Consider the following 24,029-nt stretch of genomic DNA (forward strand, 5'->3'; position numbering starts at 1 on the left):
GGGTGATGACGCGTTTAGAGATCGCCATCATAAAGTTGCAGCACATTGCTAAAGGCAGACACGAGTGACATGAGCTCTTAAGCGACACTCTTCATGTGTGTATAACAGTCCGTGTCGCGTGTGTTGTGTTCGCGAGGTGATTGCGTTCGCGAGTCTGAGGCGGTGTGTGTGCGCGCGCGCTGAAGGTGAGTCCTCGCGCGCCAAAACACGTTATAAACACTGTTTACCTCAATGTTGTGTTCAGTTCACATGTCAGATCAGTGTGTGTGGGGTATGCGCGTGCTCGCTCTGTACACACTATATATTTATATAATGTATATGTTTATACACCGGATAAATGAGCTAGCGTGTGTTTCTTTAGCGGATGAGCTGGTAATGTATTGTAAAGAGGCTTTCAGTTCATATTAGCAGGTGTTTCTGCTGGTTTCAAGTTCACCTGAAAAACACACACACACACACACACACACACACACACACACACACACACACACACACACACACACACACACACACACACACACACGTGTGATGAATACATGTGTTGATATTTTCATCTATTGGTTTATTCAGCTTTATCACAGGCACTGCGATATTAGTGGCAACCCTGACTCAGAAACTCTTGATTAATCATTATAATTCTGATTTCTTATCAGGAGTTGTTCTGTTATGTTCAGCATGTCATGTTGTTGGCCTTGATGACCTTACTGTTGATTTAGTCTTTTATTCTACTTCAAGTTTTACTCATACACTGTCAAACCAACATTTATTCAGACACCTTCAACATTTCTCACATTATCACAGTTTATTCACTATAGTTTAGAAAATGGTAATAAAATATGACAAGAACTCAGTTGATATTTGACTGGTTTTGTCCGTCCTTCTGTTAGACTGTCTCACACATGAATTATGTTGAATATCTGTCAGCTGTTAAATTTAACTACACAATTAGATAATACCAGTTTAGCTCAACCAATCACCAAGCGATGCTTCATTGTGTTCAGTCTGTGTGTAAAAAGAGCATTAGCAATTAAAGAAAACACACTTCAGCAAAACATGATCAGGTCAAAGTGTCGGAATCATTTTTGGTACCAAATGTTTATACATTTTACTGTATGAAGAATTTTTGGGTAAAATATGTCAGTTTACTTTATTTTGCTCTCCTCACTTACACAAACGAACTATAGTGTCCTGCACACACTAGTAAACATATCAAATTATATCTGGTGTCTGAATACCTTGACTGTATGTTTATTAATGTTTTGGGAGCTGTAGTGGAGAATGACATGAACATCAAGTGTGGTTGTGCACAGGATCACTGAGGTGTGTGTGTGTGTGTGTCTCAGGGCTGATGGCGTCTGGAGATGGAGGAGGTGTGGACTCGAAAGCGGAGCTCAGTGCTTTACTGGAGCAGTGGGAGAGAGAACAGCAAGCGGGATCCAGCGAGCTCCTCAACATACTGACCAAGTGAGATAAACCCGAGACCCTTAACTATAGCCTCACAGAGACCGTTCTAGATGAACCCGCAGAGTCCACGACACACCTATAGCCTCACAGAGACCGTTCTAGATGAACCCGCAGAGTCCACGACACACCTATAGCCTTACAGAAACCGTTCTAGATGAAACCGCAGAGTCCACGACACGACTATAGCCTTACAGAGGCCGTTCTAGATGAACCCGCAGAGTCCACGACACGACTATAGCCTTACAGAGGCCGTTCTAGATGAACCCGCAGAGTCCACGACACGACTATAGCCTTACAGAGGCCGTTCTAGATGAACCCGCAGAGTCCACGACACGACTATAGCCTCACAGAGACCGTTCTAGATGAACCCGCAGAGTCCACGACACGACTATAGCCTTACAGAGGCCGTTCTAGATGAACCCGCAGAGTCCACGACACGACTATAGCCTCACAGAGACCGTTCTAGATGAACCCGCAGAGTCCACGACACACCTATACCCTTACAGAGACCGTTCTAGATGAACCCGCAGAGTCCACGACACGCCTATAGCCTCACAGAGACCGTTCTAGATGAACCCGCAGAGTCCACGACACGACTATAGCCTTACAGAGACCGTTCTAGATGAACCCGTAGAGTCCACGACACGACTATAGCCTTACAGAGACGGTTCTAGATGAACCCGCAGAGTCCACGACACGACTATAGCCTCACAGAGACCGTTCTAGATGAACCCGCAGAGTCCACTACACGCCTATAGCCTCACAGAGACCGTTCTAGATGAACCCGCAGAGTCCACGACACAACTATAGCCTTACAGAGACCGTTCTAGATGAACCCGCAGAGTCCACGACACGACTATAGCCTCAATGAGAGCGTTCTAGATGAACCCGCAGAGTCCACGACACACCTATAGCCTCACAGAGACCGTTCTAGATGAACCCGTAGAGTCCACGACACGACTATAGCCTTACAGAGACCGTTCTAGATGAACCCGCAGAGTCCACGACACGACTATAGCCTCACAGAGAGCGTTCTAGATGAACCCGCAGAGTCCACGACACACCTATAGCCTCACAGAGACCGTTCTAGATGAACCCGTAGAGCCCACGACACGACTATAGCCTCACAGAGACCGTTCTAGATGAACCCGCAGAGTCCACGACACGACTATAGCCTTACAGAGACCGTTCTAGATGAACCCGTAGAGCCCACGACACGACTATAGCCTCACAGAGAGCGTTCTAGATGAACCCGTAGAGCCCACGACACGACTATAGCCTTACAGAGACCGTTCTAGATGAACCCGCAGAGTCCACGACACGACTATAGACTTACAGAGACGGTTCTAGATGAACCCGCAGAGTCCACGACACGACTATAGCCTTACAGAGACGGTTCAAGATGAACCCGCAGAGTCCACGACACGACTATAGCCTCACAGAGACCGTTCTAGATGAACCCGCAGTCCACGACACACCTATAGCCTCACAGAGACCGTTCTAGATGAACCTGCAGAGTCCACGACACAACTATAGCCTTACAGAGACCGTTCTAGATGAACCCGCAGAGTCCACGACACGACTATAGCCTCACAGAGACCGTTCTAGATGAACCCGCAGAGTCCACTACACACCTATAGCATCACAGAGGCCGTTCTAGATGAACCCGCAGAGTCCACGACACACCTATAGCCTCACAGAGACCGTTCTAGATGAACCCTCAGTCCACGACACACCTATAGCCTCACAGAGACCGTTCTAGATGAACCCGCAGTCCACGACACGACTATAGCCTCACAGAGACCGTTCTAGATGAACTCGCAGAGTCCACGACACACCTATAGCCTCACAGAGAGCGTTCTAGATGAACCCGCAGAGTCCACGACACGACTATAGCCTCACAGAGGCCGTTCTAGATGAACCCGCAGAGTCCACGACACACCTATAGCCTCACAGAGAGCGTTCTAGATGAACCCGCAGAGTCCACGACACGACTATAACCTCACAGAGAGCGTTCTAGATGAACCCGCAGAGTCCACGACACGACTATAGCCTCACAGAGACCGTTCTAGATGAACCCGCAGAGTCCACGACACACCTATAGCCTCACAGAGAGCGTTCTAGATGAACCCGCAGAGTCCACGACACGACTATAGCCTCACAGAGAGCGTTCTAGATGAACCCGCAGAGTCCACGACACGACTATAGCCTCACAGAGGCCGTTCTAGATGAACCCGCAGAGTCCACGACACGACTATAGCCTCACAGAGGCCGTTCTAGATGAACCCGCAGTCCACGACACGACTATAGCCTTACAGAGACCGTTCTAGATGAACCCGCAGAGTCCACGACACGACTATAGCCTCACAGAGACGCTTCTAGATGAACCCGTAGAGTCCACGACACGCCTATAGCCTTACAGAGACCGTTCTAGATGAACCCGCAGAGTCCACGACACGACTATAGCCTCACAGAGGCCGTTCTAGATGAACCCGCAGAGTCCACGACACGACTATAGCCTCACAGAGGCCGTTCTAGATGAACCTGCAGAGTCCACGACACGACTATAGCCTCACAGAGGCCGTTCTAGATGAACCCGCAGAGTCCACTACACACCTATAGCCTTACAGAGGCCGTTCTAGATGAACCCGCAGAGTCCACGACACACCTATAGCCTCACAGAGACCGTTCTAGATGAACCTGCAGAGTCCACGACACACCTATAGCCTTACAGAGACCGTTCTAGATGAACCCGCAGAGTCCACGACATGACTATAGCAGAGAGCATTCTAGATGAACCCGCAGAGTCCACGACACACCTATAGCCTTACAGAGACCGTTCTAGATGAACCCGCAGAGTCCACGACACGACTATAGCCTCACAGAGACCGTTCTAGATGAACCCGCAGAGTCCACGACACGACTATAGCCTCACAGAGAGCGTTCTAGATGAACCCGCAGAGTCCACGACACGACTATAGCCTCACAGAGAGCGTTCTAGATGAACCCGCAGAGTCCACGACACACCTATAGCCTCACAGAGGCCGTTCTAGATGAACCCGCAGAGTCCACGACACGACTATAGCCTTACAGAGACCGTTCTAGATGAACCCGCAGAGTCCACGACACGACTATACTGCCCTACAAAGCAAAAAGGCAGTAACTACGCAGAGTGCAGAACTGAGAAAAATGACTTTAAAGTTATCCTGTCATCCAGCCTAAGTGGTTATAGGTAGATTATTGGACATGTGGCTGTTTTGTTACTTTATATTAGCTTATTCTTTGTACATATCAATCCTCATATTTAATTTGATATTTTACCCCTATTTTGCAGTTACTGTATTCTTGCTTTGTATTACTTACCAAAAACGTGGCACCATACCAAGGAAAAAAGCAGTAACTACAGATTCTCCAAAAACTATTTTGCCACAACTTGGGCTCTGGGTGTGTTAGATACACTGTATTTGAAATAATTGGAACCATTTGTTTTCCTGAACATGGATATACCAAACCCAAACTAATTTGACGATGTCAGGTCAATATTTTCCACCCAGAAGCTGTTCTGGTGCTGAAACGGCTGCTTAAAGTCTCACATTGCTAAGCTGTAGCAAGGCCCAAATGGGGACAATTTATTTTGAATAGGACCACATTATTATGTGTGAGTATTAGATTAATGTGTGTCTGGGGGTGTTTCTGTATCTGTAATGTAGTATCTGCTATACCTACAAATCACATTAATGTTAAAGTCAAGTCAAGTCAAGTCAAGTTTATTTGTATAGCGCTTTTCACAATACAGATTGTATCAAAGCAGCTTCACAGTATTAAATTAAAATAATACAACAAAGTTTGTTTCAAGAGGAATTTATTGATTGATAAAATTAAATTAAATATCCCCAAAATATCCCCAACTGAGCAAGCCAAAGGCAACAGTGGCAAGGAACCGAAAAACTTCAAGTGACCTAATGGTGTCCTAAAACTCCATCAGGTGACCTAATGGAGAAAAAAAAACCTTGGGAGAACCCAGGCTCAGTCGGGGGCCAGTTCTCCTCTGGCATTTATGAGCTAGAGGCCGGATTGTAGTTTGAACTGTAGGATTATATGAATGCCTGGCTGAAGAGATGCGACTTTAATCTAGTTTTAAACTGGGAGAGCGAGTCTGAGCAACGAACAGTATCAGGAAGACTATTCCAGAGTTTTGGAGCCAAATGTGAGAATGCTCTCCCTCCTTTGGTGGTTCTGGATATCCTAGGTATGACCAAAAGCCTTGAATTTAGTGATCTTAAAGAGCGCGATGGATTATAGGGTGATAAAAGATCCGTTAAATAGACTGGAGCTAAGCCGTTTAGGGCTTTATAGGTCAGTAGCAATACCTTGTAATTAATACGGAACTTTATAGGTAACCAATGCAGTGATGATAAAATCGGTGTTATATGATCATATTTTCTTGATCTAGTAAGAACTCTAGCGGCGGCATTTTGGACTAACTGTAGCTTGTTTATTGAGGATGCAGGACAACCAGCTAGTAAAGCATTACAGTAATCCAGTCTCGAGGTCATGAATGCATGAACTAACTTTTCTGCATCAGAAACTGATAGCATATTACGTAGCTTAGCAATGTTTCTAAGGTGGAAAAATGCTGTTTTTGTAACATATGAAATATAATTTTCAAAAGACAGGTTGCAATCGAGTATAACATAAAATGCAAAACAAAAAAAAGCACTGCAAAACAACTTTTCTTTGGAGCAATATAGGCAAGTTAAACTCCAATTTAACAGAGCAAAACAAAATCATTTTGCCTAAGTGTTTCTAATTTGTGTGAAGTTAGAAGGGTGAAATCGCAAATGTTAAAACCGTCCCGTGAGTAGGGATGTCACGATACAAAAATTCCAGTAGTCGGTACCGATACCATTCAAATTTTACAGTTCTCGGTACCAATTTCGGTACCACAGCAAAATCTGTTGAAACTATTTTTCTATTTTATTTAACTGTTTGAAAAAAAATGTATTTATGACGGTAATCATAAATAAATAATACATATAAGCATTGAAGGCTACATGCTGTTTAAACTTAAATATTGCTTATAAAAAAAATAAAGTGAAAATTAGGCAACCTTCTATACACATTATTATTATTATTAGTAGTAGTATTTTTAATACATGGAGACGTGGCTAAATCTACTGTACAGTAGCCTAATATAATTATTTCTGTCAATTTCTTCAAGTTAAACCGAACTTTTATTTTGACGGGTTGCCGTGAAGACCTTTGAGTTTCTGTGTGTGTATGATATGACGATAGTTTTTCTCAAATGAAACGGTAAAATGCTCATGAAGTGACTCTCAGAGCGGAGATGAATTTCATCATGTCATCATATCGTGAGGCAGCAGAGACTGAAAACAGCGCGAGCGTCACTCATGCTTCTGTGTGTGTCTGTGTGTGTGTGTGTGTGTGAGGTAAATGAAATTGCGCGTCTGCGCCATTCATTCACACAGAGACCAACAGAACATGCAGGGTTAATATTTAAATAGTCTTTTTGCGGTTTAATATACACAGACAGTATATATATATCATGGTATATGTCGGCTACGTCGATATGCTTAGATAAACACAGAAGCAACTGAAACAGCTCCTATTAGTGGGTACCGGTACTACTGAAATGCTGGTATCTTCACATTTTAAAAATGTCAGTACCGACTTGGTACCGAAGTACCGGTACTTTTGACAACACTACCCGTGAGGATGCCGTGAAATCAGCTGTGTGTGTTCACCATGGAAACAGCTGTGTCCACGACACGACTATATTATGTGACCCGCAGAGTCCACGACACGACTATAGCCTTACAGAGACCGTTCTAGATGAACCCGCAGAGTCCACGACACGACTATAGCCTCACAGAGACGGTTCTAGATGAACCCGTAGAGTCCACGACACACCTATAGCCTCACAGAGACGGTTCTAGATGAACCCGTAGAGTCCACGACACGACTATAGCCTTACAGAGACGGTTCTAGATGAACCCGTAGAGTCCACGACACGACTGTAGCCTCACAGAGACCGTTCTAGCTGAACCCGCAGAGTCCACGACACGACTATAGCCTTACAGAGAGCGTTCTAGATGAACCCGCAGAGTCCACGACACGACTATAGCCTCACAGAGACCGTTCTAGCTGAACCCGCAGAGTCCACGACACGACTATAGCCTTACAGAGAGCGTTCTAGATGAACCCGCAGAGTCCACGACACGACTATAGCCTCACAGAGACCGTTCTAGCTGAACCCGCAGAGTCCACGACACGACTATAGCCTTACAGAGAGCGTTCTAGATGAACCCGCAGAGTCCACGATACGACTATAGCCTTACAGAGACCGTTCTAGATGAACCCGCAGAGTCCACGACACGACTACAGCCTGACAGAGACCGTTCTAGATGAACCCGCAGAGTCCACGACACGACTATAGCCTCACAGAGAGCGTTCTAGATGAACCCGCAGAGTCCACGACACACCTATAGCCTCACAGAGAGCGTTCTAGATGAACCCGCAGAGTCCACGACACGACTATAGCCTCACAGAGACCGTTCTAGCTGAACCCGCAGTCCACGACACACCTATAGCCTCACAGAGAGCGTTCTAGATGAACCCGCAGAGTCCACGACACGACTATAGCCTCACAGAGACCGTTCTAGATGAACCCGCAGAGTCCACGACACGACTATAGCCTTACAGAGACCGTTCTAGATGAACCCGCAGAGTCCACGACACACCTATAGCCTCACAGAGACCGTTCTAGATGAACCGGTAGAGTCCACGACACGACTATAGCCTCACAGAGACCGTTCTAGATGAACCCGCAGAGTCCACGACACGACTACAGCCTTACAGAGACCGTTCTAGATGAACCCGCAGAGTCCACGACACGACTATAGCCTCACAGAGAGCGTTCTAGATGAACCCGCAGAGTCCACGACACACCTATAGCCTCACAGAGACCGTTCTAGATGAACCCGCAGAGTCCACGACACGACTATAGCCTCACAGAGACCGTTCTAGATGAACCCGCAGAGTCCACGACACACCTATAGCCTCACAGAGACCGTTCTAGATGAACCCGCAGAGTCCACGACACGACTACAGCCTTACAGAGACCGTTCTAGATGAACCCGCAGAGTCCACGACACGACTATAGCCTCACAGAGACCGTTCTAGATGAACCCGCAGAGTCCACGACACGACTATAGCCTCACAGAGACCGTTCTAGATGAACCCGCAGAGTCCACGACACGACTACAGCCTTACAGAGACCGTTCTAGATGAACCCGCAGAGTCCACGACACGACTATAGACTCACAGAGAGCGTTCTAGATGAACCCGCAGAGTCCACGACACACCTATAGCTAGGGTTGGGCGGTATTACGGTAATATCGGATACCGCGGGATCTTAAAATAGCACCGGTATCAGTTTCAATACCGTCATTACCGGCACTTATATAGCCTATAATATATATATAATTTATTTATTGCCTAAAAAATGCTTATGTGTGGTTGCAGTTTGGCAATATTTCTGGTTCCAACCAAATGAGAAGGGAGAGGCGGTAAATACTGACGAGGCAATACCGCGAGAGATTTAAACACCTCTAACGTCGCATCTCCGAAACAACCGCCCACTCACTGCTGCCAGGATACATAAGCGCATTAAGTTTCGTATTTGTTAAAATATTATAATGTTATTTTTTCCATCTTTGTTGATTATGAAAAGTGAACAGCACAAATAAGATGGGATGCATCGGGTGTCAGACGATTTGACCACTTCAATAAATTTAGTTTTGTAAAAGGCCTCTTTAAAACGAATTTCGTTTTGTATAAATTGTATCTAAATTTTTATAAAATTTTCATCAACCAAACGCCTGGATTTAATATAATCATGACATGATGAGCATGCCGCTGTCACTTGCATTGAAATCTCATAAAAAAGGCTATGCCTCACAGACATGACAAATAAATAAAGCTTGAAATTTCTTTAAACGAAACAATTAAAAACGAAAGAAATAGGCAACTCACTGATTAGGCTAAGTAATCCATGATGTGCATTTCTCTCGTTCATACAGAGATGCGATCGTCAATTTCATTAAAAGAAACAATTCAAAACGAAAAGAAATATAGTCTGATTAATCAATGGTGTGCATTTCTCTCTAGGCGCGTTCATACGGAGATGGCGATCGTCAATTTCTTTAAACGAAACAATTCAAAACGAAAGAAATAGGCTACTCACTGATTAGGCTAAGTAATCCATGATGTGCATTTCTCTCTAGGCGCGTTCATACGGAGATGCGATCGTCAATTTCAGTAAACGAAACCATTCAAAACGAAAAGAAATAGACTAGCCTACCTCTCTGTAATCCATGATGTGCATGTCTCTCTATAGCGTTCAGATGCCGATCGTCAATTTCTTTAAACGAAACAATTCAAAACGAAAAGAAAAAGGCCACTCTCTGATTGTGTAATGATGTGCATTTCTCTCTATAGGCGCGTTCACTACAGAGATGGCGATCGTCAACTTCCATCTTTGCAGAAAAGTTTTATTAATAAAAATCAATGGACACGCGTCACCGGATTACAAAGGCACTTCTTGCTTGTTGCACGCACACAGATATTATGTTGAATAATGGTGGGCTCCGGCTCATAATAACAGTTAATGCCGTCGGCCTGACTCAGACACAACGTGCAGGGGTTGGGCTTGATTTTTTTTGTTGTTGTTTTTTTGCCCGATCTGGCATTCAGTTTCTGAACGGTGTAGGCACAAGCCAACAGTTTGGTGACGCCGTCTGAGCCCATTATGTCATTTTTAATTAGTCACGGTAATACCGTATACCCCGGTAAAATAGGGAGGCGGTTTGACGGTTTCAAAATTCGAATACCGCCCAAGCCTACCTATAGGCTCACAGAGAGCGTTCTAGATGAACCCGCAGAGTCCACGACACGACTATAGCCTCACAGAGACCGTTCTAGCTGAACCCGCAGAGTCCACGACACGACTATAGCCTTACAGAGAGCGTTCTAGATGAACCCGCAGAGTCCACGACACGACTATAGCCTCACAGAGAGCGTTCTAGATGAACCCGCAGAGTCCACGACACACCTATAGCCTTACAGAGAGCGTTCTAGATGAACCCGCAGAGTCCACGACACGACTGTAGCCTCACAGAGACCGTTCTAGATGAACCCGCAGAGTCCACGACACACCTATAGGCTCACAGAGAGCGTTCTAGATGAACCCGCAGAGTCCACGACACGACTGTAGCCTCACAGAGACCGTTCTAGATGAAACCGCAGAGTCCACGACACACCTATAGCCTCACAGAGAGCGTTCTAGATGAACCCGCAGAGTCCACGACACGACTGTAGCCTCACAGAGACCGTTCTAGCTGAACCCGCAGAGTCCACGACACGACTATAGCCTTACAGAGAGCGTTCTAGATGAACCCGCAGAGTCCACGACACACCTATAGCCTCACAGAGAGCGTTCTAGATGAACCCGCAGAGTCCACGACACGACTGTAGCCTCACAGAGACCGTTCTAGATGAACCCGCAGAGTCCACGACACGACTGTAGCCTCACAGAGACCGTTCTAGCTGAACCCGCAGAGTCCACGACACGACTATAGCCTTACAGAGAGCGTTCTAGATGAACCCGCAGAGTCCACGACATGACTATAGCCTCACAGAGACCGTTCTAGCTGAACCCGCAGAGTCCACGACACGACTATAGCCTTACAGAGAGCGTTCTAGATGAACCCGCAGAGTCCACGACACGACTATAGCCTCACAGAGACCGTTCTAGCTGAACCCGCAGAGTCCACGACACGACTATAGCCTTACAGAGAGCGTTCTAGATGAACCCGCAGAGTCCACGACACGACTATAGCCTTACAGAGACCGTTCTAGATGAACCCGCAGAGTCCACGACACGACTACAGCCTGACAGAGACCGTTCTAGATGAACCCGCAGAGTCCACGACACACCTATAGCCTCACAGAGAGCGTTCTAGATGAACCCGCAGAGTCCACGACACGACTATAGCCTCACAGAGACCGTTCTAGCTGAACCCGCAGTCCACGACACACCTATAGCCTCACAGAGAGCGTTCTAGATGAACCCGCAGAGTCCACGACACGACTATAGCCTTACAGAGAGCGTTCTAGATGAACCTGCAGAGTCCACGACATGACTATAGCCTTACAGAGAGCGTTCTAGATGAACCTGCAGAGTCCACGACACGACTATAGCCTCACAGAGAGCGTTCTAGATGAACCCGCAGAGTCCACGACACACCTATAGCCTCACAGAGAGCGTTCTAGATGAACCCGCAGAGTCCACTACACACCTATAGCCTCACAGAGAGCGTTCTAGATGAACCCTCAGAGTCCACGACACGACTATAGCCTCACAGAGACCGTTCTAGATGAACCCGCAGAGTCCAATAATGAATCAACTTTAAATGTTCAATAACTAATCGATTTAGAGCAAAAACATAATGTGTTCCTGAATTCCACTCCAGTGTTAATGTGTTCATATATGTGTATCTCTCAGGATCTCGGATCTGGTGGAGCGGGAGACGGAGGAGTATCATAAAGCCGATCCGGACCCGTTCGATGACCGTCATCCAGGTGATCCCGCACCTCACGCATCATCAGGGCTCCACATTAGGCCTTCTCTTGTGCTTGACCGGAATTTTTTTTGTTTGTGTTTTAAAGGAGAACTTGGTAACTTTTTTAACTTAATAAAACTGTCTAGAAATCATTTGGATGGTTAAACAACCTGTTCTGGTGATATTGGTGACTTTCCCCGCTCCCCCCAGCGTTCCCAGGCGGAAAACCAACCTTGCAACTTGCGCACTGCCGTCCCGGCAAAGTGAAATTGGAAGTCTCGTGAGAACCGAGAACGAGAAGAGAACGAGCGCGAAACACAAATTGCTTTACGGCAATTCGACATAAACACACACGCATGTATGATGTATTACCAGATTACCCACCTCGGTAGACATAGCTCCACACGATACAGTTGGCTTGCTCCGATCAAAACAAACGCACATGAGCAGCGGTAGAGAGGGGGAGGAGGCCGCCGCAAGTGAGTTTTTTACGACTGTGTTGTGAAATATACGCCCCCCCACAGCTGTAGGGGGAGCTCGTGGGGAAAACATGCGACAACAAAAGGGAAAATCAGCGAAGAAGTGACTAGAGTTCGCTAGAGTTACAGAGTTCTCCTTTAAATATAATTTAGTCTCAAGCTCTTCTCATCAGTGTTCACTCAGCTTTGATATATTTAAATCTGCATATTGTAATATATGCACTTTTAAAGGGCACCCCCCTTTAAAATGTGTAAAAATTGTCTAAAATGTAAGTTGAACTGTTAAATGAAATGTCACATTTTGAATCATGATGGTGTTCAGGAGAACGGCACTCGTCGTGAGAGATTGCTAAACACATGTTAAACATATAAAAACTCCACATTTTGTATTTGTATAGGCCGGATGTTGTTAACGGAGTTTCTTTTGTGATGTTTCGATGTCTCCTCGAGAGGCTGAGAGCCTCAACAGCTCAACACTGTTACAGTAGTACATTTATCATCCACTGTCGAATACATGTAATAAAATCATTCTCTCGTTTTACTGATTCCATGGTTATTGTTTATTGACGTGTTAATCCGGCTAGTGGATCAGTCGGGCAAGTACAATTCTCTTTTACTCGTCCCGGACAAGCGCTAATGTGGAGCCCTGCTTTAATCATCAGTGTCTGATGGAACATTATAATATTGAATAAAACTTCTTGTTTTGCTCTAAGGACGGGCAGATCCAGAGTGCATGCTGGGACACCTGTTGAAAATCCTGTTCAAGAACGATGATTTCATGAATGCGGTAAGATTGGATGCATAATCGCAAGCACAATTGCATTAGTTTAATTAATATTGTTAATAAAATTTAGTTTAAAAATGATATTGTCACTGATTGCATACTTGTTTCCCTAAAATCCAGCTATATAAGATTGGATGCATAATCATAAGCACAATTGCATTGTGAATTGAATTGATACACAGCATAATGCTTGCACATGGCCCTGGCTACACATTTCACATTAGTTTAATTAATATTGTTAATAGAATTTAGTTTAAAAATGATATTGTCACTGATTGCAAGTGCTGGCTTATCTAGCACAATGAGACATGCCTATTAACTGGGTGTGGTGACGATATCAAGTGTTAATCAATAGAGATTTTGCTAATCGCTGAATGGAAGTGTGCAGCTTTCAGGACTGAGGATGGTTTTTTTTTTTTTTTCATAAAATGTAAATATGCACGCACACAGACAACAGACCAAAGATGTAACGGATATAACGAATAAACTATATCTAATGAACAGCCCATAGGGGTGTAAAGCAAAAGTTCAAAGACCAAATAGTCTAAATGATAAAGGGGAGATGTTTTGAGAGTCCACATGTCCCTCTAGCGCCCCCTACTGACGGGGCCTTGCAGGCTCAGCCTGGTCATACGCTGCTGTCATCTGTAGGTGAACGTTTCTGCAAGTAAATTGAATATATTTGGTTTGAGTAATATTGTAACACTGGCATTTTGACAACTCTGTGTGTATTTGAGCGTTGAAGGGCAATGAGTCACAGAAGAGGACATTTTAATAACTCTTTAATGTCAAGCACATCACACTCTTTATTAAGTCACTCACTGTGTCAATAACTGTGCAGTCGTACCAGCAGATATACTTACTCATGATCAACACTTCATATCGTCATGCCGTGCTGCTGTACGCATATATCCTGATGTAATGCATCTTTAAACCCCTGTAAATGAGCCTGGTAGTTACTCAGTGTTAACCCAGAAGTGGGACATAAAAGTGTCTAAAAAAAATAATACAAAGTTTCAATCAAAATACACATTTATTTTTTTCAGATTTCTTAATTATTTTTTGAGAGCTTTAACCATTTAAACTAAGTTGTTACACATTTCGCATTTTGGGTCGGAAATAAAAGGGCCTGTGTTTGTGTTCTGATGTTGTGTGTGTTGTGCTTCTCCAGCTGGTGAACACGTACGTGATGAGCAGTCGTGAGGGCTCTGTGAACACGGCGGCCTGCAGACTCCTGCTGAACATCATGCCTGGCCTCGAGACCGCCGTGGTCTTCCAGGAGAAGGTACTGGGAGCCTCACACGCCCCTGTTCACACCGGTCGGATAGCTATCTCGTTTCTCATTTTACACCTGATCACATAAATGTGTTTTCGCAAAACGGATATAAATCCGATCTTCAATTCCCGCACTATATGCAGATGTAATGACGTCCACGTCACCGAAAGCAACCGATATGAGCTGTGTTTTATTGATCATCAGCTAATCTCAAAATCAAAGAGCGCAATGGGAGACAGCGGCCACATCACTGCTAAGATCATCTCGTTTCTTTACTTTTAATGAAGATTGTGAATGTTAAGCGTCTGCGACTGATGTTCTCTTTGATTTGCGATAGTTTGCGCATTGGCTTGATGACCTGATGCTCATCTGTGGTGCCATATCTGGCTATAACATGACATATACCCTATAACACGCTCTCACATGTTTATTTTTAGCATTGTTGGGAGGAGGAAAGTTTACAATGTGGTTTCAACAGCCAGATGCGTTTACACTTGTCCAGTTTCGTCTGGCCTCCTCCAGATGTGGTTTGAGCGATCGGATTCAAATCGTCTCAAATGTGTTTCGGAGGGCGTTTACACCTGGTCTACTCACGATCGGATAGCCATCCAATCACCGGACACGCATGAAGTGGCCAGGTGTAAACAGCCCTACGGCTTCTGCTTCCTCGCGTCTCAAGTGTGTGTGTGTGTGTGTGTGTGTGTGTGTGTGTGACAGGAGGGTATTGTGGAGCGCTTGTTTAAATGGGCCCAGGAGGCGGATCAGCCGCTCAGGATCTACGCCACAGGCCTGCTAGCCGGAGCCATGGAGAACCAGGACATCGCCGCTAACTATCGCGAGGAGAACTCTGTGCTGGTGAGGCCACAAATAATATCATAATAATAATGATAATATGTTTAATTTATATAGCGGCTTTCCCAAGCTTAAGGATGCTTCACAATAACAGTAAAGAACAAACAATCAGTTCATGCATAATAAATGGACGGTAGACATTTGCCCAGTCCAGGAAGTGAGCGGTTGCAGGCACATCAGATGCAAACAGAAACACCTGTGCTAGTCAGTCAGTACTTCATTCTCCATGTCTAAACACTGAATCACACACACTGCCGTTCAAAAGTTTAGGATCGGTAAGATTTATGTTTTTAACAGAATTCTCTTCTGCTCACCAAGACTGCATTTATTTGATTAAAAATACAACAACAACAAAAAAACAGTAATATTGTTTGACAATTTTAAAACAGCTGTTTTCTATGTGAATATATAGTAAAGTGTAATTTCAGCATCATTACTCCAGTCTTCAGTGTACAATATATATGTTTTTTTTCAGGATTCTTTGATGAAGAGAAAGTTTCATTTATTTGAAATAGAATCTTTTGTAACATTATAAATGTCTTTACTGTAACTTTTGATCAGTTTAATGCATCCTTACTGAATACAAGTACTGATATTATCCTCTCCACCCCCCCCCCCCCCCCCCCGCCAAAAAACAATTCTTACTGACTCCAAACTTGTGAATGATAGTTTAATGTTACAAAAGACTCTATTTCAGATAATGCTGTTCTTTTGAACTTTCTATTCATCAAAGAATCCTGAAAAATAATTGTACACACCTGTTTTCAACATTGATATTAATCATTAATGTTTCTTGATCATCAAATCATCATATTAGAGTGATTTCTGAAGGATCATGTGACACTGAAGACTGGAGTAATGATGCTGAAAATTCAGCTTTGATCACAGGAATAAATTACACTTTATTGTATATTCACATAGAAAACGGTTATTTAAAATTTTTATATTGTTACAATATTACTGTTTTTTTTTTGTCAAATAAATGCAGTCTTGGTGAGCAGAAGAGACTTCTTTTAAAAACATAAAAAATCGTACCGATCCCAAACTTTTGAACGGCAGTGTATATGTTAGATAAGGGTCCCTTATTTGCGAATCAAATTTAAGGCCATATAAAGTCTTAAAGGTGCATTGTGTAATATTTAGGAGGATCGGTTGACAGAAATACAATATCATAAACATAACTATGTTGTCAGTGGTGTATAAAGACCTTACATAATGAACCGTTATGTGTTCATTAGCTTAGAATGAGGCGTTTCTCTCTACACATACCACGGGTCCGCTTAGATCCACATGTTTCTACGGTGGCCCTGAGCGGACAAAAAGCGTTTCGTCACTATGTTGTTCTTCATGCAAAGAAGCTTCAGCTAAAGCCAGCGAATAAACACTGACACGATGATGAACAAGTCACAATAATATTCGCAATAACATCGATTTACTGAATTATTAGGAAAACATAATTTCTTCATTTATCTTTGTAAAGAAACCTCATTGCTTAACTGGCTACTCTCTGCTGTCTCAGACGACATCACTTTCCTGTCGGCCACTGTAACTTCTGTTGGGTGCAGTTCACAACCTCACCACTAGATGCCGCTAAACTTTACACACTGCACCTTTAAATGGTACAAGAAAATAGAGATTGACCGATATCGGTTGCCCCACCCTCGTCATCAGAGAGAAGAGATGCTGCAAGAGGGAAGGGGAAGTCACTCTGATTCAAGAATTTAAAACAGCGATGTGCATAGTTAGAGAATATATATTATACGCAGCAATACTGTCCATTTTGACTCAGTGAGTTTTAAAAAGCATGTTTGTGTGTTAGGTTCCTCTAATGCTGCAGAGACTGAGGGAGCTTCAGGAGAAGGAGTTGGAGAGCCGGAGAGACAGCAAGCGTCCGAGCAAGAGTCTGGCTCCTCTGCTCCCACTGGACGAGGAGACCGTGGATGGAGAGTTCACTCCCAGCGTTCCCAGTGCTCTCCCGGAGAACCCTGACGCCGAGCCCGTGTGTGCGCTGAGGAGCATGGGCCGGTCCAACACTGGCATGAAAGGCCTGATGAAGCCGGCGTCGGCTGTGCCGCCGGAGCTGGAGGAGAACGAGGGACCGGTGGAGGGCTTGAGGAGCTGGAGGAAGAGGGAGAACGGAGGGAAGGTGAAGCAGAAGCTGAACTTCTCCATGCCGGAGCCGGAGCGCAACTTCAGCGAGCTGTCCAACAGCAGCTGGTCTGAGATGAGCCCGTGGGTCATCGGGAATAACTACCACCTGTTCCCGCTCACGCCGGGGATCGAGCAGAGACTGATCCTGCAGTATCTCACTCCGCTGGGAGAGTACCAGGAGGTAATGCCACACACACTCACTGAATCTCACCCCGCTGGGGGAGTACCAGGAGGTAATGCCACACACACTCACTGAATCTCATCCCGCTGGGGGAGTACCAGGAGGTAATGCCACACACACTCACTGAATCTCACCCCGCTGGGGGAGTACCAGGGGGTAATGCCACACACACTCACTGAATCTCACCCCACTGGGGGAGTACCAGGAGGTAATGCCACACACACTCACTGAATCTCACCCCGCTGGGAGAGTACCAGGAGGTAATGCCTCACACACTCACTGAATCTCACCCCGCTGGGAGAGTACCAGGAGGTAATGCCACACACACTCACTGAATCTCACCGCGCTGGGAGAGTACCAGGAGGTAATGCCTCACACACTCACTGAATCTCACCCCGCTGGGGGAGTACCATGAGGTAATGCCACACACACTCACTGAATCTCACCCCGCTGGGAGAGTACCAGGAGGTAATGCCACACACACTCACTGAATCTCACCCCGCTGGGAGAGTACCAGGAGGTAATGCCTCACGCACTCACTGAATCTCACCCCGCTGGAAGAGTACCAGGAGGTAATGCCACACACACACTCACTGCCTGGTAATGCCACACACAGTCACTGAATCTCACCCCGCTGGGAGAGTACCAGGAGGTAATGCCTCACACACTCACTGAATCTCACCCCGCTGGGAGAGTACCAGGAGGTAATGCCGCTCACACTCACTGAATCTCACCCCGCTGGGAGAGTACCAGGAGGTAATGCCACACACACTCACTGCCCGGTAATGCCTCACACACTCACTGAATCTCACCCCGGTGGGAGAGTACCAGGAGGTAATGCCTCACACACTCACTGAATCTCACCCCGCTGGGAGAGTACCAGGAGGTAATGCCTCACACACTCACTGAATCTCACCCCGCTGGGGGAGTACCAGGAGGTAATGCCTCACACACTCACTGAATCTTACCCCGCTAGGGGAGTACCAGGAGGTAATGCCTCACACACTCACTGAATCTCACTCCGCTGGGAGAGAACCAGGAGGTAATGCTACACACACTCACACCCCGCTGGGGGAGTACCAGGAGGTAATGCCACACACACTCACTGAATCTCACCCCGCTGGGGGAGTACCAGGAGGTAATGCCACACACACTCGCTAAATCTCACCCCGCTGGGAGAGTACCAGGAGGTAATGCTTCACACACTCACTGAATCTCACCCCGCTGGGAGAGTACCAGGAGGTAATGCCTCACACACTCACTGAATCTCTCCACGCTGGGAGAGTACTAGGAGGTAATGCCACACACACTCACACCCCGCTGGGGGAATACCAGGAGGTAATGCCTCACACACTCACTGAATCTCACCCCGCTGGGGGAGTACCAGGAGGTAATGCCTAAACACACTCACTGAATCTCACCCCGCTGGGAGAGTACCAGGAGGTAATGCCACACACACTCACTGAATCTCACCCCGCTGGAAGAGTACCAGGAGGTAATGCCACACACACACTCACTGCCTGGTAATGCCACACACAGTCACTGAATCTCACCCCGCTGGGAGAGTACCAGGAGGTAATGCCTCACACACTCACTGAATATCACCCCGCTGGGAGAGTACCAGGAGGTAATGCCGCGCACACTCACTGAATCTCACCCCGCTGGGAGAGTACCAGGAGGTAATGCCGCTCACACTCACTGCCTGGTAATGCCACACACAGTCACTGAATCTCACCCCGCTGGGAGAGTACCAGGAGGTAATGCCTCACACACTCACTGAATATCACCCCGCTGGGAGAGTACCAGGAGGTAATGCCGCGCACACTCACTGAATCTCACCCCGCTGGGAGAGTACCAGGAGGTAATGCCGCTCACACTCACTGAATCTCACCCCGCTGGGAGAGTACCAGGAGGTAATGCCACACACACTCACTGCCTGGTAATGCCTCACACACTCACTGAATCTCACCCCGCTGGGAGAGTACCAGGAGGTAATGCCGCTCACACTCACTGAATCTCACCCCGCTGGGAGAGTACCAGGAGGTAATGCCACACACACTCACTGCCTGGTAATGCCTCACACACTCACTGAATCTCACCCCGGTGGGAGAGTACCAGGAGGTAATGCCTCACACACTCACTGAATCTCACCCCGCTGGGAGAGTACCAGGAGGTAATGCCTCACACACTCACTGAATCTCACCCCGCTGGGGGAGTACCAGGAGGTAATGCCTCACACACTCACTGAATCTTACCCCGCTAGGGGAGTACCAGGAGGTAATGCCTCACACACTCACTGAATCTCACTCCGCTGGGAGAGAACCAGGAGGTAATGCTACACACACTCACACCCCGCTGGGGGAGTACCAGGAGGTAATGCCACACACACTCACTGAATCTCACCCCGCTGGGGGAGTACCAGGAGGTAATGCCACACACACTCGCTAAATCTCACCCCGCTGGGAGAGTACCAGGAGGTAATGCTTCACACACTCACTGAATCTCACCCCGCTGGGAGAGTACCAGGAGGTAATGCCTCACACACTCACTGAATCTCTCCACGCTGGGAGAGTACTAGGAGGTAATGCCACACACACTCACACCCCGCTGGGGGAATACCAGGAGGTAATGCCTCACACACTCACTGAATCTCACCCCGCTGGGGGAGTACCAGGAGGTAATGCCTAAACACACTCACTGAATCTCACCCCGCTGGGAGAGTACCAGGAGGTAATGCCACACACACTCACTGAATCTCACCCCGCTGGAAGAGTACCAGGAGGTAATGCCACACACACACTCACTGCCTGGTAATGCCACACACAGTCACTGAATCTCACCCCGCTGGGAGAGTACCAGGAGGTAATGCCTCACACACTCACTGAATATCACCCCGCTGGGAGAGTACCAGGAGGTAATGCCGCGCACACTCACTGAATCTCACCCCGCTGGGAGAGTACCAGGAGGTAATGCCGCTCACACTCACTGCCTGGTAATGCCACACACAGTCACTGAATCTCACCCCGCTGGGAGAGTACCAGGAGGTAATGCCTCACACACTCACTGAATATCACCCCGCTGGGAGAGTACCAGGAGGTAATTCCGCACACACTCACTGAATCTCACCTTGCTGGGAGAGTACCAGGAGGTGATGCCACACACACTCGCTGAATCTCACCCCGCTGGGAGAGTACCAGGAGGTAATGCCACACACACTCACTGATGGAGGATAGGTCTCCCTTTCTTACTCCAAATTTTTTTATTGGTTTTCAGAGACTTTACAGAATCTCGTAAAAACAGTAGACTGTAAAACATTGTCCATTATTAAGGTAGAAGGATAATTAAGAAGGATAGTCTGTCTGGCCAAGATTGTAGTAAAATCAATGACTTTACGAACTCGGGCGCCGAATCAGGCCAAGGGGAGACCCCAAACAGGGCCATAAATGGGTCAGGGTCAATATTAGTGTTAAGAGCTTTTGGAAGCGTCTCAAGTACGTTGGACCGAAAGGTTACCAGCTGTGGACATGTCTAAAACACATGCAGATGGTTGGCAGGAGAATGTTTGCAACGGTTGCAGGTGGCACTCTTGTCTGGGACCATTTTAGCCAATTGGGCTTTGGTTGAGTGAGCTGAATAGTATTTTGCATTGTATTAAGCCATGCCTGACACGCATGGAAGAGGAGTGTACCTGATTCAAGATGTTAACCCTGACTCTGTAATAATAACTCAGAGGTCTGGCTCCAAGGTATCTTTAAGCGTGTTAGTAGGGACTGGAATAATATAATTTATTAATTCTATTAATTATTAATTAATTAAAGTGTCTGATTTAAAAGAACCAAAATAAGTGATGACTGGGTGGTCTACCTTTTTTAAAGGCATTTTCACTCAAAAATAAAGGCATATTTGCACCCCAAGTTGAGTGAAAGTGCTGTGTTTGTGTGTGCAGTTGTTGGCCGTGTTCATGCAGCTCGGTGCTCGTGAGCTGCTGATGCACTACATGGACCTGAAACAGACCAACGACGTCCAGCTCACGTTTGAAGCCCTGAAGGTACCAGACACACATCACACCCTCCACAGCTCAACTGTGTGTTTCTCATGATCAGAAAAACCTTTTGATCTCAAGACTTATGCTGCTTATTAGTTTTGAGATGTTTACTCATTCTTGCTCCTCTCTCTGTTTCAGTATCTCGCATCTCTTCTCCTCCATAAGAAGTTTGCTGCCGAGTTTGTTGCACACGGAGGAGTGCCGAAGCTGCTGGAGATCCCTCGGCCCTCGATGGCTGCCACCGGCGTCTCTCTGTGCCTCTATTACCTCGCGTACAACCAGGACGCCATGGAGCGGGTAAGATGGTGTCACGATCGCAGGCTTTAACCAGGGCTCCACATTAACGCTTGTCCGGGACAAGTGGAGTTTTTGAAGGGACGAGTAAAAGAGAATTTTACTTGCCCAAATGATCAACTAGCCGGATTAAAATGTCAATAACAAAAAATAACCATGGAATCACTAAAACGAGAGAATGATTCTGATTTTATTACATTTATTGTAAGTTGCGATCAATAGTTTTATATTTGATATATTTACATATTAAATTGTCACTTACATTTTAGATGCAATATTGACTTTTTGTTCTGTTTCAGCCCTTTAAAGGTGCAGATATGACAATATGCTGATTGAACACTGATGAGAATATTGCTTCACAATAAATTATATTTACAACACAATTTTCTATAATTTTTTTCAGTCAAGCAACTTTTTTACTCTGACAAGAGAATGACAGATTTTCTTGTGCGAAGGACAAGAACATGAAAAGGCTTAATGTGGAGCCCTGTTCTAACTGGTATAGTTGTCCTCCTCTGATTCCTCTTCCTGTCTCAGGTGAACGCACCGTTTTTGTGTGTCCCTTTAAATGCAAATGAGCTGCTGCTCCCAGCACAGGGGGCGGAGCTACATCAGCTTGTGTCCTTTTACGTCACACAGACATGCACTGAAATTTTCAAAAACTTTAAAGCCTTTTATGTTCAAACCGGAGTCAGACAATGATGGAGAGACTCAAGAAGAAGTGACAACATGTAGAAGCAACAGGACATTTCTGAATGTTTAGTTGACGAATTTATGTTGCTGATGTGTAGTTATCTTCTAGCCATAGAAGAACATGTAACATATTCTGTCTTGATAATCTATTGTGTTCAGGGGGCGGGGTTTATGTAAATTCTAGGGTTGGTGATGTCACTAACCCGGGAGGAATGTGGTGTAGTCTCTACCAGCCGTTTGTTGTAGTCCTTAAAAAGCGATTTCTGTAAAAGCAAATATCTCCCTTTGCTCTGAACTTTGAGCGTTGTAACTTTGCAGATGTTGTTTATGCTCAAACAGCAACATTTCACATTAACTAAAGTTAGAAAAATAAAATCATATGTATGCTCTGGTGTCTCAGGTGTGTATGCTCTTCTGTCGCAGGTGTGTATGCTGCCGCACTCGCTGCTGGCGGAGGTGGTGAGCTACACGCTGTGGCTGCTCGAGTGCTCCCACGCCTCCGGCTGCTGCCACGCCACCATGTTCTTCTCCATCTGCTTCTCCTTCAGGGCCGTGCTCGACCTCTTCGACAAGCAGGACGGCCTGCGCCGGCTCGTCAACCTGGTGAGCTGCTCTTACGGCGTAGGGATCAATCAATCAAACTCTCAATCAATCAAACTCTCAACCAATCAGAGGAGCGTGTGGGCGGAGTCTCATCTAGTGCACTGCGCTCACAACCAAATCAATCAAAAATCCCAGCCAATCAGAAGAGCGTGTGGGTGGAGTCTCTGCTCAAGCGCACTGCACTCACAACCAAATGAATAAGCACATAATCAAATTCATAAATGTTACCCATTTTTTAACATGATTAAGTGACTGAAACAAACATATCCTACGGAAGCCCTGAAACGCAATAAAAAAAATAATAAAAAAAAGCGTAAAAAAAAAACTTATTTTCGGCGCAGTATATTTTATAACGTCCTATAGCCTAATGCCATGTTGGTAGACCTGTAGAATTTCCTTTTGTTGAAAGCCCAGATAAAAGTAAAAAGCTATTATTTTGTGTAGATCCAGTTTACGCACACACACACACACGCACGCACGCACACGCATGAATGCCTGTGCGCAATGTGAAATAACGGCAAGCACACACGCAACTTCTACGGAAGATTTTATTCTCAAAATATA

The 24,029-nt window shown here is 45.9% G+C and overlaps 1 protein-coding gene across 2 annotated transcripts in view; it reads left to right on the forward strand.

Annotated features, from left to right (window-relative positions):
* dcaf1 (ddb1 and cul4 associated factor 1) overlaps positions 1 to 24,029 on the forward strand; it is a 55,143-nt gene continuing 31,114 nt past the window's right edge. For both annotated transcript variants that reach the window (XM_082187373.1, XM_082187374.1), the window contains exons 1-10: positions 1 to 185; positions 1,344 to 1,464; positions 12,050 to 12,126; positions 13,300 to 13,373; positions 14,542 to 14,655; positions 15,364 to 15,501; positions 17,318 to 17,830; positions 21,777 to 21,878; positions 22,014 to 22,172; positions 23,286 to 23,465. In XM_082187373.1, the coding sequence (XP_082043499.1) occupies positions 1,349 to 1,464; positions 12,050 to 12,126; positions 13,300 to 13,373; positions 14,542 to 14,655; positions 15,364 to 15,501; positions 17,318 to 17,830; positions 21,777 to 21,878; positions 22,014 to 22,172; positions 23,286 to 23,465 (1,473 nt within the window). In that variant the 5' untranslated portion in view covers positions 1 to 185; positions 1,344 to 1,348. The remainder of the gene's footprint in view (positions 186 to 1,343; positions 1,465 to 12,049; positions 12,127 to 13,299; positions 13,374 to 14,541; positions 14,656 to 15,363; positions 15,502 to 17,317; positions 17,831 to 21,776; positions 21,879 to 22,013; positions 22,173 to 23,285; positions 23,466 to 24,029) is intronic.

The sequence above is a fragment of the Leuciscus leuciscus genome (assembly GCF_965113295.1).
Source record: "Leuciscus leuciscus genome assembly, chromosome: 13".
In the NCBI taxonomy this organism is placed as follows: domain Eukaryota; kingdom Metazoa; phylum Chordata; class Actinopteri; order Cypriniformes; family Leuciscidae; genus Leuciscus; species Leuciscus leuciscus.